This window comes from Drosophila novamexicana, unplaced genomic scaffold (assembly GCF_003285875.2).
Source record: "Drosophila novamexicana strain 15010-1031.04,08,12 unplaced genomic scaffold, DnovRS2.1 tig00004549-arrow-arrow-pilon, whole genome shotgun sequence".
NCBI classification, from domain to species: Eukaryota; Metazoa; Arthropoda; class Insecta; order Diptera; family Drosophilidae; genus Drosophila; species Drosophila novamexicana.
The window spans coordinates 584,281-601,139 of NW_020825047.1; the positions used below are offsets into that span (position 1 = coordinate 584,281).

The 16,859-nt window shown below is 38.4% G+C and overlaps 1 protein-coding gene across 1 annotated transcript in view; it reads right to left on the reverse strand.

Annotated features, from left to right (window-relative positions):
* Positions 1–14,236: 14,236 nt before the first annotated feature.
* Positions 14,237–16,859, reverse strand: part of LOC115769181 (laminin subunit alpha-1-like) — a 35,514-nt gene continuing 32,891 nt past the window's right edge. The window contains exons 5-6 of the mRNA XM_030713885.1: positions 15,629–16,425; positions 14,237–14,283 (exon numbers count right to left, since the gene is read on the reverse strand). Coding sequence (XP_030569745.1) covers positions 14,237–14,283; positions 15,629–16,425 — 844 coding nt within the window. The remainder of the gene's footprint in view (positions 14,284–15,628; positions 16,426–16,859) is intronic.

Sequence of the window (16,859 nt, forward strand, 5' to 3'; positions counted from 1 at the left end):
GATCCGAGCCTGGCCACGTTGCTGCAGCAGCGTAAACGTTTTACGCATTATTCGTAGGGTTGTCAAGTTGCTTGAAAATGTAAGCTGAGAGCTTGAATGAAGGCGGCGACTGGATAGAGATTGTAGATAAATTGCAGTGCGTGAATTCTGCGAATTTTATTAATACTTTGGTCCACAAAAATGAGCAGGCAGAAGGCAGGTAATGCTTCAAAAAGAAGATTTATAATATAAGAAACTTCGTTAGTTGGGTTTAAAAGAGTTTTGAGCACAAAAGTAGGAATGAAGAAAGATAAAGCTAAATGTTGATTACGAAGAATATGAATGTTTGTGGAGTTCAAATAAGTAGATCTTTTATTTTACTTACATTTTATTCTGTCCGTAATTTAAGATCTTTGCACTAATAGATGTTTGAATGTAGACTTAAGGATATGAATGTCAAAGATTAAAGAATTCTTAAAACCTTAGATGCTCCTTTTTTTGTGCTAACTTAATAAATTAGTTATTATATTATCATATTATTTCTTCCCCTGAGTCGTAGCAGTCTTTAGAGTTTACGACAAAATCTAATTGTAATATTACGAAGCATTAATATCCTTTTGTCCTTGTTCTGACTATAAAATCAATTTGTATTATAGTTTTAATTCAAACTTATACAAAGTAAATAAATGACAGCTACAGTTTTCATTTATTTTAATTTTTTTACCGGAGTCGTTGCGGAATCTGTCACGAATAAAGGATCTTAGATACAATGTTACCTAAGAAGCCTTTAGATTTTTTTGTGAACTTCCTATAGAGTTTTTCATTGTACTCCGTTTATTTTTGGGTAGCTTCCTAGCACTCGGCAACCCTTTAGTCCCCTCATAGAAGGAGCTTACCCCTGCTTATGCTAGTCGCCCCATTCAGTCTCACCCAGGCGCTTTTAGCGTCTATTGATGAAAGAATTTCACCAGCGGCTGTTTTTGCCACTTTTTTCAATTTCTAAATTTCAAGCTGTCTCCCAGTTGGGCAGCTGCTTGGCTGGGGCCCCGGGTTCATGGGCATTATTATAGATTAAACTCGTGGTGGAGTTTTTGTATTTTTTTTTTTAGTGTGTTTATCTATATGCATGTTGCCGCGTATTCGCGTATCCGGCGCGGATTGCCAGGCTGCAGGAAAAGCGTGCGAAAAAGTGGGCGTCCTCGGGTTAGCGCAATCTTCGACCTTTTGATCTGTTTTCTAAGCGACGACCGCCAGCGGCAGCAGAGGCAGCGACTGCGACTGCGACTGCGACTGAAAGTGTTGGCAACATTTTTGCTGTTGTAGCTGCAACATTTGCAGCAGTTGCAACTTCCTTTGCGTGCCAAGTGCAAATGCATTACATTTTAACGTTACCTTTAATGTTGCTCCCTCCCCCCCATCCCCCTCAAGTTGCCCCTGCCGCCCAGCCTCCCAGTCACCCAGTCTACACGTTGCTGTCGTCTTGATTTTAATTGATTTTTTTCGGCTTGTTGTTGCATTTTTGTTGTACTCGTCGGCAAAGCTTTTGTGTTTGTGTCTGATATGAGAACATGTAGCTGTTGTTGTTGTTGTTGCCATGGGCGAAAGTTGGTCAGGCAGCAGTTGGGCATAGTGAAAGGGGAGCTGGAGGGAGGGGGCAGCCACAAGGAAACGTGCTGCCTAATGGATTTTTGGCTTAAGTTGCATTCGAGTTAAATCAGGAATTTATCAAATAATGCTTAAGATAATCAGGATCTACGATATTTTTAACATAAATAATAATATTTCGATCTTCGGAAATTAGATAATAACTACCCTGCCAAATAAAAATTATTGGATTGAGCTGTAAATATAGCATTCTTGATGAATTATGGAAACTTTTTTATGATCAATTCCATAATAATAATTTTTCACTATGTGAATTATAACAATATAATTGAATAATCCCCTCAGTCAACAGTTTGCCTTTTCGCATACTTTATTGCACCAGTTGGGCTTATTCACTTACACAAGCATTGATCAAACTAAATGCTAGAAAGCTTGCTCTCTAATTTATACCAATCAATTATTCACATGGCAAAACAAACAGAAAAAAACAAAGTCAGGCAACATCTTCAGCTGCAATTGGCAACAAGTGGCAACTCCATTAAAGACAAACAGGGGAAAAGTCGCATTTGAAATTGAATCCCGCCTTTTGGCAGGCACAAATTTATGGCGTCTGTCATCAATTGAAATTAGCAATTTTGTTTAATTGCAATTTACTTTTATTGAGCCAACAACAATTTCCGCTAGCTGCCACCACGAGTTGCTGTCCCAAAATGCATGGCCTGATGATCATCGCTGTAGTCGCCAGTCGGAGGAGTTGTTAATTGCACTTGTGATTTACGTTGTCGAGTGTCAATACACGCAATCCCAAACGAAGATCGTGGGCTGGAGCTGCGGCTGGGGGCTGGGGGCTGGGGTTGGGTTTCAGTTAAAGCGAATGCACTTTGATTAAATGCATCTCTCTGGTTTGGTTTGCGTGATGAAAGATGAGCTCTTGTGAGTTGGGTGTATCAAAGAACTGTAGATTGATGTAGCAGGCGGCGTTGACGGACCATTAGAAAGTGCATCAGGTAACGCCCACAAGTGTGTATGGCCATGCTCCATGGCCCTGGGTTTTGCTATCTAAATGCATTTGACATGTTTTGCGGTCCCATTCTGTGGCATAAAACTAATGGCACCGCAAACTACATACATTAAACTTAACAAAACAAGTAAGAGGATTCTACTCGAAAATGCTTGACTGGTAGATGCCCTGTAGCCAGCACTCAAAACATTCCAAGCACAAAACTTCAGGCAGTAACTGTGCTCATATTTGTTTAGAAGCCACACGAGTGTACCCATTTTTTGGAACCACTTTCAATGGGTGCAGGGTATAGAAACTATCATCGGAGTCAACTACTTGAGATTTTTACGATTTTTTAATGTTGAAAGCTTCTCATAACCGTAAAAAATGCAACAGTCAAAGCCGCCTCTCAAAACTATGAACTGGGCTGGCAACAAGTTAGGGACGCATTCGCAGACGATGAGTCAAATGTTTTATGGGACAAGCACACACATGCACACCCGCAGAACTCTAATAAAGCGGCTAATTATAACGGTTAGCGTAATTTTGCATGCCGCTGCATTAGTATTAGTGAGCTTTCGAAAGCTCTGCAGTAAAAGAAGCCAAAGCTGCGTCTGGCTATATGTGCATGATTTGCGTTCGTGTGAAAGCAACAGAAAACTGTCACCTCGGCTGACATAAATTGCTTTATATGAATTATATGCACAGAGACCACACAGCTCTTAGAGAATATGACAGCTGGCCAACAGATATATGTGTGTGTGTATATGCATATATATATATACAAAAGGTTGTTTGTGACTGCATCTCTTTGAAGTTGCAACAATGTGACCAACAACTGCTGCCCCGCCCTCCTACTCTGCAAAACATATGAAAAATGTTGGCAACTTTATCAAGAGCACAATTTAAATGTCAAGTTGATGACGTTACGTGTCTGTTGGCCCGGAGGCCGGAGGATGTTGGCGTTGTCGCAGCCGCAGTCGCAGTTGCAGTCACAGTTGCCATGGACCACAGCCAAGACAGATGACTCTAGCAGCTGGCAAAACGCAAGCCACGAAACGGAAGTGCAGCAGTCTAAACAAATTCATACCGCAGCTGAGCAGTGCATGGGAAGTGCTAATCGGGCGCAGCACGAAACACGACCAAAGGCGTTGATGAAGATGAAGTCACACTCCAGGGGCATATGCAAATGCTCCAGACTTAAGAAAAAATGAAAAATATTAGACTAGTTGCTATGCAAATTATCATCTACATTAGAAATATGAGGGAATATAAATAAAATTTGGTTGTGGAACTTAAGTGGGCATTGCGCAACAGGATAAATTAGATTACTCAAGAAAATTATATTGGGCTATTTGAATCTGCTCAGAGAAGCAAGTGCAGCAGCCTTGCTGTTTTTGTTATTATTATTTGATTTATTTGCTTGAATTGTAATTTTGTGGAATGTATGGAATAGAGAAAACAATTCTCAAGAAATGCAAGTAGAAAAATATGAATTTATATATGAACTTAACTATGTTAAGCAATGGAAAAGGATAAAACTGTTGATCCCATAAATTAGAATTTAATTTTGATTAACCGTAATGCTTGGGACCAAGTTCATTTTAGATAATTATCCAAATATTGACCAGAAACTCCGTTTAAAAGAGCTGGCATATAAGCTTTCAACAATGATATTTGTTTTCTTTTTATTATTTTTGCTAATCTATTAAAAACATTTTTTTTTTCATGTGTAATCAGTTTGTGTCTCTCTTACTTTATGCTTATATTAAAAGTGATTTATCTTTACTGTCCATAAGGATAATTTTAATAGGTAAATCACGAATAATAGAGGGATAAATTCAACCACTTAGCATGGCGGCTTAACGGTGTTCCTGGGTAATAAAGTTTCGGGTAAGCAAGGTTCAACATTTCTGATCAATATCAACGGATATAGGACTGTCTGTTTCAATTTTAACTCAGCAGAGAATGAATTGTCTGGCTATTATATAAATCAACTGTCCTAGAATCTTTCGATGCAAAAAAGAGTTTTTATTTTTAGTTGTGCATAAAAGCCTTCACAATGCTCCTGGCATATAAATAAAATATTTAGAAAATCAGGCTACTATATTATATAACTGCCAAAGCATCGATCGGTTAAAAACTAGCTACAAAGAAATGTAAACCACAATTGTTATTATTTTGTTATCAAGGGTTTGTAATTCCTGGCAAGCCCTACTGATCTCTCTCTCTCTGTCTCTCTCTCTCTCTCTCTGCCTCTTCTATGCTCAATTTGTATAGCACAATCTTCTCTAGTTATGAATGATTTGGGTGATTCATCAAAGGCAGCAGCAGCGCACAATGAAATCATGTGTGAATTAACGCGAATAGGGGGCATTGCTCGTAAGTCTAACTATATAACATGATTTGCCCAGTTGCTGCTGTTGTTGACCGGCATGCAAAAGGGCCCGACCGAGCGATTCCCGAGAGTAACAAGATCATTAAAGTGCCGCATTGGCTGCATAACCCAAATCCAGCCAGTTGGAGCCACAGTAGCCACTGTGCTGTGCTGTAACCATAAATAAGGCTGGAATCTCTGTCGTCTCTGGAGTCAGTAAAAATTATGACTGAAGCGCAAGCTTGAGGGAAAAACATTAGCAGGTTGGGCACTGTCAGTGGCCAGGCGGGAGGTTGGATGCTAAGGGGAGCAGAAGAACGTTGAGGGGCAGCCGAAAAGCGAACCACGTTGTCGTTGAACGGTTTGGTTTATCTTTTTGTTGTGCACCGCCTCGGGAGGTTAGTCACACATGCGCGGTGATAATTCAACACGGCAGCAACGGCAACATTAAATGGTAGCAGCAGCAGCAGCAGCAGCAGTTGCTGGAGAGCAGCAGCAGCAGCAACATGTTGCCGATGTCTTGTTAGTTGGCCCCGGCAACAGTTGTTGTTACGGCGACGGCGGCGGCGTCGCGAAATCGTGACAAAGTGTTGCCATTGTTAGGCGCAAATGAAGAAAATGCCATTGTGGAAAATCTCTGAGCGCGAAAAACAATTGCCTAGCTTGTTGCTGTTGTTGCTGGTTGCTTGCTACGCTTGTTGCATGTTGCTGCCGTGAAAACGTTTGGCGCACGTTTTGTAATCAATCAATGTGCTGCTGCTGCTGCTCGAAAAGCGAAGCGAAAATTGTTTTGGCCAGTATGTTTTTAGGCAAAACAAAAGCCTAACGAGTTGCAATTTCAACGAGCAGCACATGTGACTGAAGAGTAGGCGAGGAAACGAGGTAATAAGAGAGAGGTAAGATGACAGATGGGGACAATAGATGCGAGAAAGTCGAGAATATGCTGTGAAGAACCAGTTACATAGAATAAAGCTACTTGGATCATATATACAATTGCTTGATTTGTTCTATCATAAATATATATGATAATCAAAATATATAACTTGATTTGTTCTGCAGCTCGGTCAGAAACAGAAGTCGATGATGCTTCTTCCTACTGTTGAGAATACGATATAAATACATATTAATTTGCGTTGAGAACATAATATAAATAGGTAATAATACTCTTGAAAATTTTAGAGAATTTCGCTGTACTCAATTTTTGATTATTTCAGTAGGTAATAATATTTTTGTAAAGAGAGATATAGGGGTGAACTTCGACTAAGACGGTCTATTGTGCCTATTGTGCACTCACTAAGTGAGAAAGACTTGGTCCGTTTCCTTTATAATTGAGAGCAATACTCTTTCTAAAAGGAGCCCTGATGTTAGCTGGGAAACAAACTCTTTGCCCAGATGTTTTCTTCTCTCCCGAGTAATAGCTGGACATTCACAAAGAATTGTTTTTATTGCTTTCGCCAAGCATTATTACTTTCTTGAGCAGCATTCTTATAGTAGGTAATAACTTCACAAATAAAGTTTAATTAATTTGATTCTAAAGCAAACTATTAGAACTTAGTTATTGAGGGGTATTTTCCTAAACAGCAATATGATATAGCGAGTAAGAGATATAGCTATACATACATTATTATGCTATGATTTGTGAACCAATTAAGGCGCAGTTGGGCATTCAGATTTCAAAGAAACTCAACCTAATCAATATAATTTTCGTCTACACATATCTTATAGACAAGCTTTTCATAATTTTTCTCACCTAACAAAAGTCTCTGGCTGGCTGAGAACAATTCTTAGAATTTGTTATGCTCCATAGAAAAACTTTACGATCAGCTAAAAATCACAACTACCGCAACAATTGCATCTGCCGATTTATTTTTGTGACGATCTACAAGTCACACCTGCCGCTCATTTTCCGTTCTATTTTGTTCCGAAAATGAAAACCAATACTCACAACTAAATATTTTCATAGAGCGCACATAAGAAACTTCATAACAGAACACCTAAGAAACATAGTGCTGGCCGTAAAGTTGTTTGAGATTCATTCATAAAAGGCAGGAGGCAAGTGGAAAATGTAGAAAACTATATCATAAATTAAAAAACTGAATGGAAAATAGAAAATTGAAGACAGGCGGTCGGGCAAAAGCTCATGAATGAACTGCAATTCAATTTATGTTTATTTTCACGAGATTCTCGACTTGCCTAATTTTATGGCTAGCTAATTTTTATGAACCGCTAAAGCGCTACGGAAACGTGGAAAACCGAAATCTTAGTGCTCTCAGAGCGGCTGCTCCAACCCACAGTCGCTACAGTTGCCGTCAGCCATTTGACCCTAATGAACTGACATGCCGCAGCGACATGCTTGTTGCCGCGGGGCATGCTGCGGCGCAGTGCGGCGCGGCGCTTGCGCATCCGCGGGGCGCCCACCGCCAAAGCCTCCGCCTGGCGCACTTGGTGCATGTTGCAACTGAGACCCCTACACACACACACAAGCACACACACACACTGTTTATTGACTGGAAATAATTTATTAATTACTTTGTGCTTTTTTATTTTTATTGCATTTTGGTGTTTTTTCTTTTTTGTTTCGTATACCCTGTACCTCTTGATTTCCTAGACTATAAGACTTGAGGTATCATACGCAGAAGTATTTAATAAATTTGTTCGATAACTATTTATCCTAAAATCGATTAGTATTGGTTCCTTATTTGTTTGTCCTTTAAAACATATTTTGAAGAATTAGGAGCATAGAAAGCAAACTTAACATGTAGGTTCTCGTCAAGCATACAGAGATCTTGAATGTATTATTATTATTTGATACCTTCCATAACTTTCCCTACATTTTATAATTATAAAAGTAGTAAAGTATAATATAGTTTAATATAGAATATCGTAGTACAGAATAGTATAGATGATTTATTATAGTAGACTCAAAACCTTGACTTTTGGTATTAAAATACACTTGAGCTGTCTCTATTCCCTAAAAATTTCAGCACGATTGTACAATTAACACAAAGGTTCTTTATAAATAACATTTCTAAATTGTGGGACTAAAAGCAAAAGACAATTTAAGCCGATTTAAATTAGCAGCTTATGTCGTCATTGCTTGCTTGTATCTAATTTCGTATTTTTTTAAGAATTATTCAGAGGTAATTAATAGACAATTCAAGATATCCAGGGTATCTGCTAGCCATGCGCTACTGATTCATTCCTTCAAATTTTATACAGTTTTTAATTAAAATCGTTTACGAAAAAATCGTTTTTTTTGATGATTAGTTTCGTTTTTTGGGTGGCATTTTGAGTTAGAGATTAGGTATTTTAATGTCTTTTCAAGTGTTTTGTAAGCGTCGCTTAGGCAGCCCGATTAAAAATCATTTTTGTTAAAATATAATGATGCTTTATGCACTGATGCGTGTTTATGGGGTGTCAAGCAAGTGCAAATGAGGCGTACTCTAATGTGACAAAGTTGCCTCTAAATTGTGCGGCCTTTAAACAAATAATAGAACTTGAGTGTAATAAAAATGGTAATGAGAATTGAGAATGAGACTATAAGCCATAAAATATGTTTGGGAAATTAAATAGAAAATTGTGTAATTCATTCTTGGGTACCGCTTTTTAGTTTAAACGAAAATTTTTCATAATTCGAAGAAGAATTTAAATAATGGAGAGAGGGAGAGAGACTGATCATGAAAATAAGTAAGCGAAAATTATTGGGACATGGTTCAAAACATATAAACAACAAATATATATGCATATTGGTCTAGATTTACATAGATCCTGTACATTTATTGTTAAATGTATGTTAAAGGTAGGATTTTCTGAAAACAATTACTCAAAAATTTGTAATTACAGAAAAGAGAAATTCCTATGAAGATAAATTTTTCTTTATCTGAAATTACAAATTTCCCAACCAAGAACAACTAAAAGAATTTCTAGATTTATTTAAATAAATAAAAAAGTGTTGATTATTTCTAACTCAGCTCTTCATAAAATAAAATCAGAAAAGAGAAAACTTTTGAAAAAGATTTTAGCTTCTGTTATTTTTAAATTTCCGAGCAACCTTTAGTGCATTTCATGATTTTTTTAATCAAACATAAATGTGTTTATTATCTATGCTTGAGCTCATCGAAATCAAAAATAATATTGGCATAGGTCTGATGACCTCATCAGCTGGTTTATTGCTGAGCTGCTTTGAACCCACGCAATCAACCAACACGACTATTTCTTTATAAGTTCTCTGCCCAATTTGGATGAATGTGGCCATAAATCTCGGCGCTTTTGTGTATCATGTGCAACTGAAAGCGAACCCACGAAAGGCTAGATAGATACAACGATATGCACTCGAAATGCGCTGAGAGAACATTTGTAGCTGCAATTAAAATCACACCAGCCTAAAAATTGAAGACGTGTTTTTTTTTGGGCCTTCGGACATTTGCCCGATAGAGAAACATGGCAACGTGGACAGCAGTTAAAGATATGCTAACAGGAGTACAAGAGGCGACTGCAGACGGGTCATAAATAAGTTAATGAAAATGCCAAAAGTCCAAGTGTTTGGTTTGCTTAATGTTGGCCACAGCTTGCCAGGCATTTGGGGTCCGCCAAATGACCAATAAATTTTAAATTTAAATTGTGAGCAAATTGTCGCTCGAACAATTACAAACGCTTGTTAGCCACATTCATTAGTGTCACGATGTGCTTTGCATGTCCTCGGGCTGTGGAACTCTCGTTTTAGCCACTTTTTTTTCTTCATTTACTCGTTTGCCAGCTGGCAGCAAGCGATTTTTACAGTTAGACGCTTTATGTCACAAGTCGCTGGAGAATTATTTGAAATTTATTGCCACGTGAGGCTGAGGATGTGCTTGCTCCATTTCCAGTCATCATTCGAACCGAGATGCGTTGACAGGCCAACAACAACAGCAGCAACAACGACTTGACGCAGTTTTTGTTGTTGTTGTTGTTGTTGCTCCATTTTGTCCATTTAGACGCTTCTTGATTACCTTGCTGTGACATTGCGACTCGAAGTCCGACTTGAAGTCCGCGTCCCAAGTCTCGCGTCAACGTATAAAGTTGCTTTTTGTATTTGCAATTTTCTGTCTTGTCTTTGGCAATTGTGAAAAAAATACTCGCTACACACACACAACACACACTCATACACTGTTAAGTAAAATGTTTTCGGCTCGTTATTGTACCTGTTTACTATAATTTTGTAATTGTTTTGGCCCAGTTAACCGCTGAAGCATCTAAAATTGTTTGCACATGTGCAAAATATATAAATTTATCGTTGTCATAGATTCTAATGAAATGCACAACGTGCACAACATTTTTATAACATAGTGTAGAAATTATAGAAAGTTGGTCCATAAAACTTCTATATTATTCCTGGCAATTAAAAAAAATTTTTTAGAGAATACTAGAAAGTTGATCAATATGCATGCGAATCTTTGGTACATGGTACATGGTACATGGTACATGGTACATGGTACATGGTACATGGTACATGGTACATGGTACATGGTACATGGTACATGGTACATGGTACATGGTACATGGTACATGGTACATGGTACATGGTACATGGTACATGGTACATTACATGGTACATGGTACATGGTACATGGTACATGGTACATGGTACATGGTACATGGTACATGGTACATGGTACATGGTACATGGTACATGGTACATGGTACATGGTACATGGTACATGGTACATGGTACATGGTACATGGTACATGGTACATGGTACATGGTACATGGTACATGGTACATGGTACATGGTACATGGTACATGGTACATGGTACATGGTACATGGTACATGGTACATGGTACATGGTACATGGTACATGGTACATGGTACATGGTACATGGTACATGGTACATGGTACATGGTACATGGTACATGGTACATGGTACATGGTACATGGTACATGGTACATGGTACATGGTACATGGTACATGGTACATGGTACATGGTACATGGTACATGGTACATGGTACATGGTACATGGTACATGGTACATGGTACATGGTACATGGTACATGGTACATGGTACATGGTACATGGTACATGGTACATGGTACATGGTACATGAAATTAAGGGCAAGGTAGACGTATATAATTACGGAATAAACTAAGGTGCAATTATAATTGCTTAATTCGGTATTAATTTAGTTATTGTCTATTTTTCATTTAATTTGATATTCTAATTGCGCGCTTGTATATGATCCCCAATTATTTTCCCATGTCAAACTGGAAACATTCTCTCAAATTAAAGTTGTTTTTGTCCGCCAATTGAAAAAAAAATCGCATGTAGTTGCGCATATTTGCAAATAAGACAGAAACTGGGGCACTTAAGGAGCTCATTTGCATTAGCAATTCGGCAGTTGGTTTAGTCATTAGCGTGGACAACGACAACAACAAACGGTAGCACGTGCGTTTGTGGTCTAAAATTTATAACCCACGCATAAGACTTAAGAAAAAATATAGATGTATGTATATATAAAATGGCAACCAAAGTCTTTGCTATCTAAGAAATTAAGCAGCAGCAAACGGCGCATACATTTAGCCGCTGGTCATATTTTGTAATCAGTTCCATTTGCCGCTCACCACAGACATGCCACAGCAGCGGCTGCCGCGGCAACCACGGCAAAGTCTCAGACAGCATGGAGCCAACGAGATGGTGTCCAGTTTTAGGCTCCGCGACAAACCACTTTGGCAATCCAAGTCAAGCGGCACATATTTTACTTGCCTCTTGTTGTTGTTGCTGTGGTTGACATTTTTATGGACATTGGTATGCCCAGCGACTGGGTAGACCCCAACGAAATTTACAAAAAAAAAAAAACAAAAAACACACCGAAACCAAAATCGAAATGCGAAAATTGTCATTGCCTTCTATTTGACTTTGCTCCACCCCGTGCCGATTTACGTTTCGGCCAAAACTGATTAGTGAAACAATTTCAAATATTTGTGTTAAATACCTTAAAATTAATTGCAATTGTGCTCGCTTTTGCGGTTGCCTCAAAGGCAACCACAAAATGAAGTTATAACAAATTTCGTGTGCGTTGGCGGTGCCTTATAAAAGGCTTTCAATGAACCAAAAATGTATAAGGTCAAAAGAATCTGGCCAAGTGGAAAAGAGAGAGGGGGCAAAACATAATCAAGCTGCCTGAGAATATTTAATATAACCGAACGCACAGCAAAAACAGTTTTGGGAGCCTTTATTTAAAAAAAAATCTTCACAAGCTTTAAAATAATAGAGTTCGGCAAGTTTATAGGACTAAAAAGAAGCTTATGCAACAGCTGAAAGAGTTATGGGATAAAAGCTTTCAAAGCATATGAAAGCTTCTTTGGGAATACAAAATTGTAAACCTAGGAAGATTAGAAGTAAGACATTTTAATTATATGAAGTTGAAAGCACATTAGCTAAATTATCGTAAAAGCTTGCTTATGAGCTTTAAGCTAAGCTTTAAGCTGCAATTATTAAAGCTTTCTTTACGATAAACTCAAATGGCAGGCTTCGGTGTAATACAATATTTTGCTTCTTCTGAGGTTATTGCAAATTTTCTACCTAAACTCTTGTTATTTGTATTATGCCCTCAATTCTACGGCTTTTATCGATTACTAAAGTATATTTTATTGGGCCTCAGTTTTTAGTTCCCCAAAGTCTTAAGGAATTTCAAACCAGCCTCTCAATCACTTTTCATTCCTAATCTAATATCTTGAGCTGCTGACTGGGCAGTTATTTTGCCAGCCACTTGGCGTGGGTGTTGGCTATGAAAGTCGTTTTGGGATTGCGGGCTACTGTGTGGCTACCGTTGTGTGTGGCAGACCGAAGACCAAGTCCAGGCCTTTTTTATTGTCATTTGGCTCTGAGAGATAGTGAGATGTATCGATAAGAGAAAGAGAGAGAGAGAGAGAGAGAGAGAGAGAGAGAGAGAGAGTCAAACAGGCTTTAGCCATTGACTTCTTGAGTGCACAGAAGTCACAAGCTGGCAGATTAAAGTGTCAGATTTATGGTCAAAGAATGCGCAAACGGGTTGCCAGCCAGTGCCTGCCAAACTGTGCCATCAAACTAACACCACAAATTCGTTAATTAAGTATAATGGCCAGTTTTGACTGACTAAGCGGCTTGATGCTTCGACCCCAAAAGTCAGCAATTGTGGACATTGTTGAGCAACAATAACAACAGCTTGCAACATGTTGCAAGCGTCTGAAGTCTCTTCAATCAAGCTAAGTTTTCGACTCTTGACCCTAATGTGTTTTTAGCCGCGCACTTTTATTTATTTACTTATTCGTATTTTTAGGTTTTTATTTTGGCCAAGTTTTGCATTAAAAATTTGTACTTTTATGCCGTCATAACTTAAATTCCAGCACAGGGGTCATAAATCATTTGTGTTGTTGTCATTCGACTACAAAATTGTTTGTTGACTGCAATTGTTTTGCATAAAATGCATTTTTTTTAGTGGGCTTTGCATGGTCTAAAAATAAAGGCATTACGAAATCCAGATGTGGGCTGCCAACTTTTTTATTAGCCAGAGCAGGTGATCTGATTTACGTTATGAGATTATATAAAGCTCTAAACATTTTATTAATAAAATGCCATTTCAGTAACATGGAGAACAGTTTGATATTTTATGGTAAGCTGCAGAAAGCAAACCGGAGTTTAAGAAAAAATTGTTTAGAATTCATTATATGGGAATATTAGATGAAATCAGAGAGCGAGAGAGAGGCATGCGATGCATTTTAAATCTATTAAAGATGACTTTCATAAAATTAAGAGTCTGTTTAAAGTAAACAAATGGCTAAGAATTATCTTAAAAACGTTCTTTTTAATTTAAAATATATATATGTATATATATATAAATTTGATAAATATAATAAACATTATATTTATGTTTATTAATTTAGATTTCTATTCAATTCTACAAATAGTAACATTTTGTAAATTGTGTCCATTTGTATAAGCATTATTATCATTACCTACGCGCATTTAAATCTAATTTGATGTTCTATACACACACTCTACCCATACATCATATATTGCCCATTACAGCGCCCCATTGTAACTAGATATTGCTCATGGACTGTGAGGCAGTTCTCCTTGAAGTTCCAAGTCTTTTTGTACCATTTTTTAACACCAAACAGACAATAGGCAAAAATAAGAAGAAGCAGAAAAAAAGCAGTTATAATACAAGCTGTACTCAAATAACAATTTATTGTTTTGTAACACGCCTGGGCAACAAACCCAAAGTGCAGTTAAAAGAAACCACTCGACTGGGTCTTCATCTATTCTTCAGCCGCCTTTGCTGCTGACCGAGCTGCTGTTGTACTTGAAGAAGCACTCAAATTGCATTTAATTCAGTATTTTTTCAAGAGTTGCCTCTAAGCTTTATGTTTTTCAATTCGATTTATAACACAAACTAGGTTTGCTTCACAACTCAAACCAGGTTTTTCATATCCCACAATAATAAATGTTTTGTGTTTCATAAGGTTCGAATTAGGTCTAGATTCTGTGCTATCAGAAAATAAGTTCAATGAAATTGAAATTAAAAGAAATTACTTGTAACATTTTTGAACACTTCACACTCAGTTGGCTTACTACGCTTCCCAATCGACCTTTGCTTCCGATTGCTGCGTAACTTTTTGGTCAAGCTTCCATGTTGAAATGCAAAAATCTTTGGCTTCGCTTGACGTTAGTTCGGGTAGTTACTTTTGGCATTTTATTGCTGGCTACCCACTTTTTGTTTTAACTGGCAGTTAATTAGCTAATAAGTTATGGTTAGGCCGTGTAATTGATTTTCCAAAGAACTCGAAACGTTTTTTGTTTCGGAAGTCAATAGCTCTGCAGCGCATTACGAAGCGAAGATAAAATTGAATTATGTACATGCTGCTGCACAGATCTAACGCATTTTTCTGTGCTTTCTGATGGACTGCCACGCCCCGTTACGCCCCAAATGAACATCTGTTTTTTATAGGTGCAACCACAAAGTCATCTATCAGAGTGGGCAACAAATAGATTATGGGAATATGGAATATTTCACATTATATGGAGTACTTTAAGATTTTCTTTGTTCTTAACCGCAAATTAGTTTTATTTTTATATGGTGTGTGTGTTGCAATCTTTAAGAATGACTACCAAAAAAATTCTAATTATCTAAATTATGTACTTTTACTTCAAAAATTAATTTTGTTCTTAATTTTTGGAAAATGGAATAGATTTAGGCGCGTTTAAATGTTCTGTAAAAACTTAAACCATTTTGATATCAAAAGATCGAATGACTCAAATTTGGTATACAACATTTTCCATTCAGGTATTGTGCTATTTAGACTTTTAAAGTCCCCAAAAAGGTTTGCTATAATTGCCTTTCTGCACTTCAAGCTCTCATAACATTGTCAAAATTAGGTTTTAAATTTCTAATGCTTATCAGCCTAGTTAATACCCTTTCTTGAGTTCAAGCTTTCTTAGCAAGATTTATGCTCTAGATTTATTTTGGAAAAATATACCCAAAAATATGCTCGAAAAAAAAAGGATTTAAATTAAATATAATTACTTTTTGAATTAAATAATATTTTGCATTATTTCTTTTTGAGAAGCATACTTTTTTGTGCAGTGTAATGTTTGATCAAATATTCTATAAAATGTTGTGTAGGTAAATAAGTGTAATGGTACTCACCCTCACAGGCCATAGCATCGAGCTCATCGTCATTCTCGCCTATCAATTCCCAGTCGGCATCGTTCTCGGCCTGGCGCAGTGCAGCCAAATCTTCCAGCTGTTCGGCATTTACATTCATGCCAAAATAACCATCCTGGCACTCAGAACACTTGACGCCCATGACGCCCAATTTGCATTCGCATTGTCCGGTGCTGGCATTGCAGTTGTCCAGCACAGCGGCGCCCAGTGCATCACAATTGCAGGGCAGGCACTGCAGCTCGATATGGGCATAGCCGATGTCGCATTCATTGCACTTTTGTCCCGCATATCTGGGCCGGCACAGGCACTGGCCATCGGCGCTGTCGCAGAGGCCGCTCTCTGAGCCATCGGCATAGCAGTTGCAGGGCTCACAGCCCACAGCCGGATCACCCCAGTAGCCCAGCTTGCACCGTTCACAGCGCCAGCCCTCCGTATTGCCATAGCAGGTGATGCATGCACCGTTGGTGACATTGCACGGACCACCCTCGCAATCACAGCGCTGACAACTGCTGCCCAATTCCAAAGGATTGCCGTAGTAGCCATCGTCGCACACCTGACAATGGTCGCCCGTATAGCCCTCCGGGCACTGGGTGCATATGTATTCCGCATGCTCGATCAGTTCGAATTGCGGATTCAGATCCATATAGTTGTAGCTCTTTAGCTGGCAGCTGGGCGAGAAATTGTTGGACTCTTCCAGCAGTGGGCAGGCGCAGCGTTTGCAGTCGTGGGGCGTGCCCTGCAGCGGATTGCCATAGAAACCAAGCTGGCAACGCTCGCAGCTGGAGAAGGTAGAGAATAAAAATGCTGCATAAGGTGCGTGTCTTGACTAATATGAGTTATGGTGAGTTGTGGTGAGTTTTTGGTGCAAATACATACCACAGCGTGTGTGTACAGGCTTAGAGTGTATTATGTGTATGGTAGGTGAATTGGGTAAACAGAATACAATTGTGTGGCCTGCTCTGCGTGTGTGGATGGTAATTGAGTTGGCTAAATAATAGGTGAGAAGAAGCTGCATGAGCTGTGATTGGGTTTGGTTTACTTCTCACCCCAAGTACACAATTTACACACCGTTTAACACGCCACACTGTCTGGTATGTGTATAGGCTTAAGGTACGTTGCAAGTGTGGATGGTAGGTGGATTGAATTAAATGTCATTCATGAAAGTGAATAATTATGATCTGATCAGTTAAATACTAAATCATTTGTTCATCTT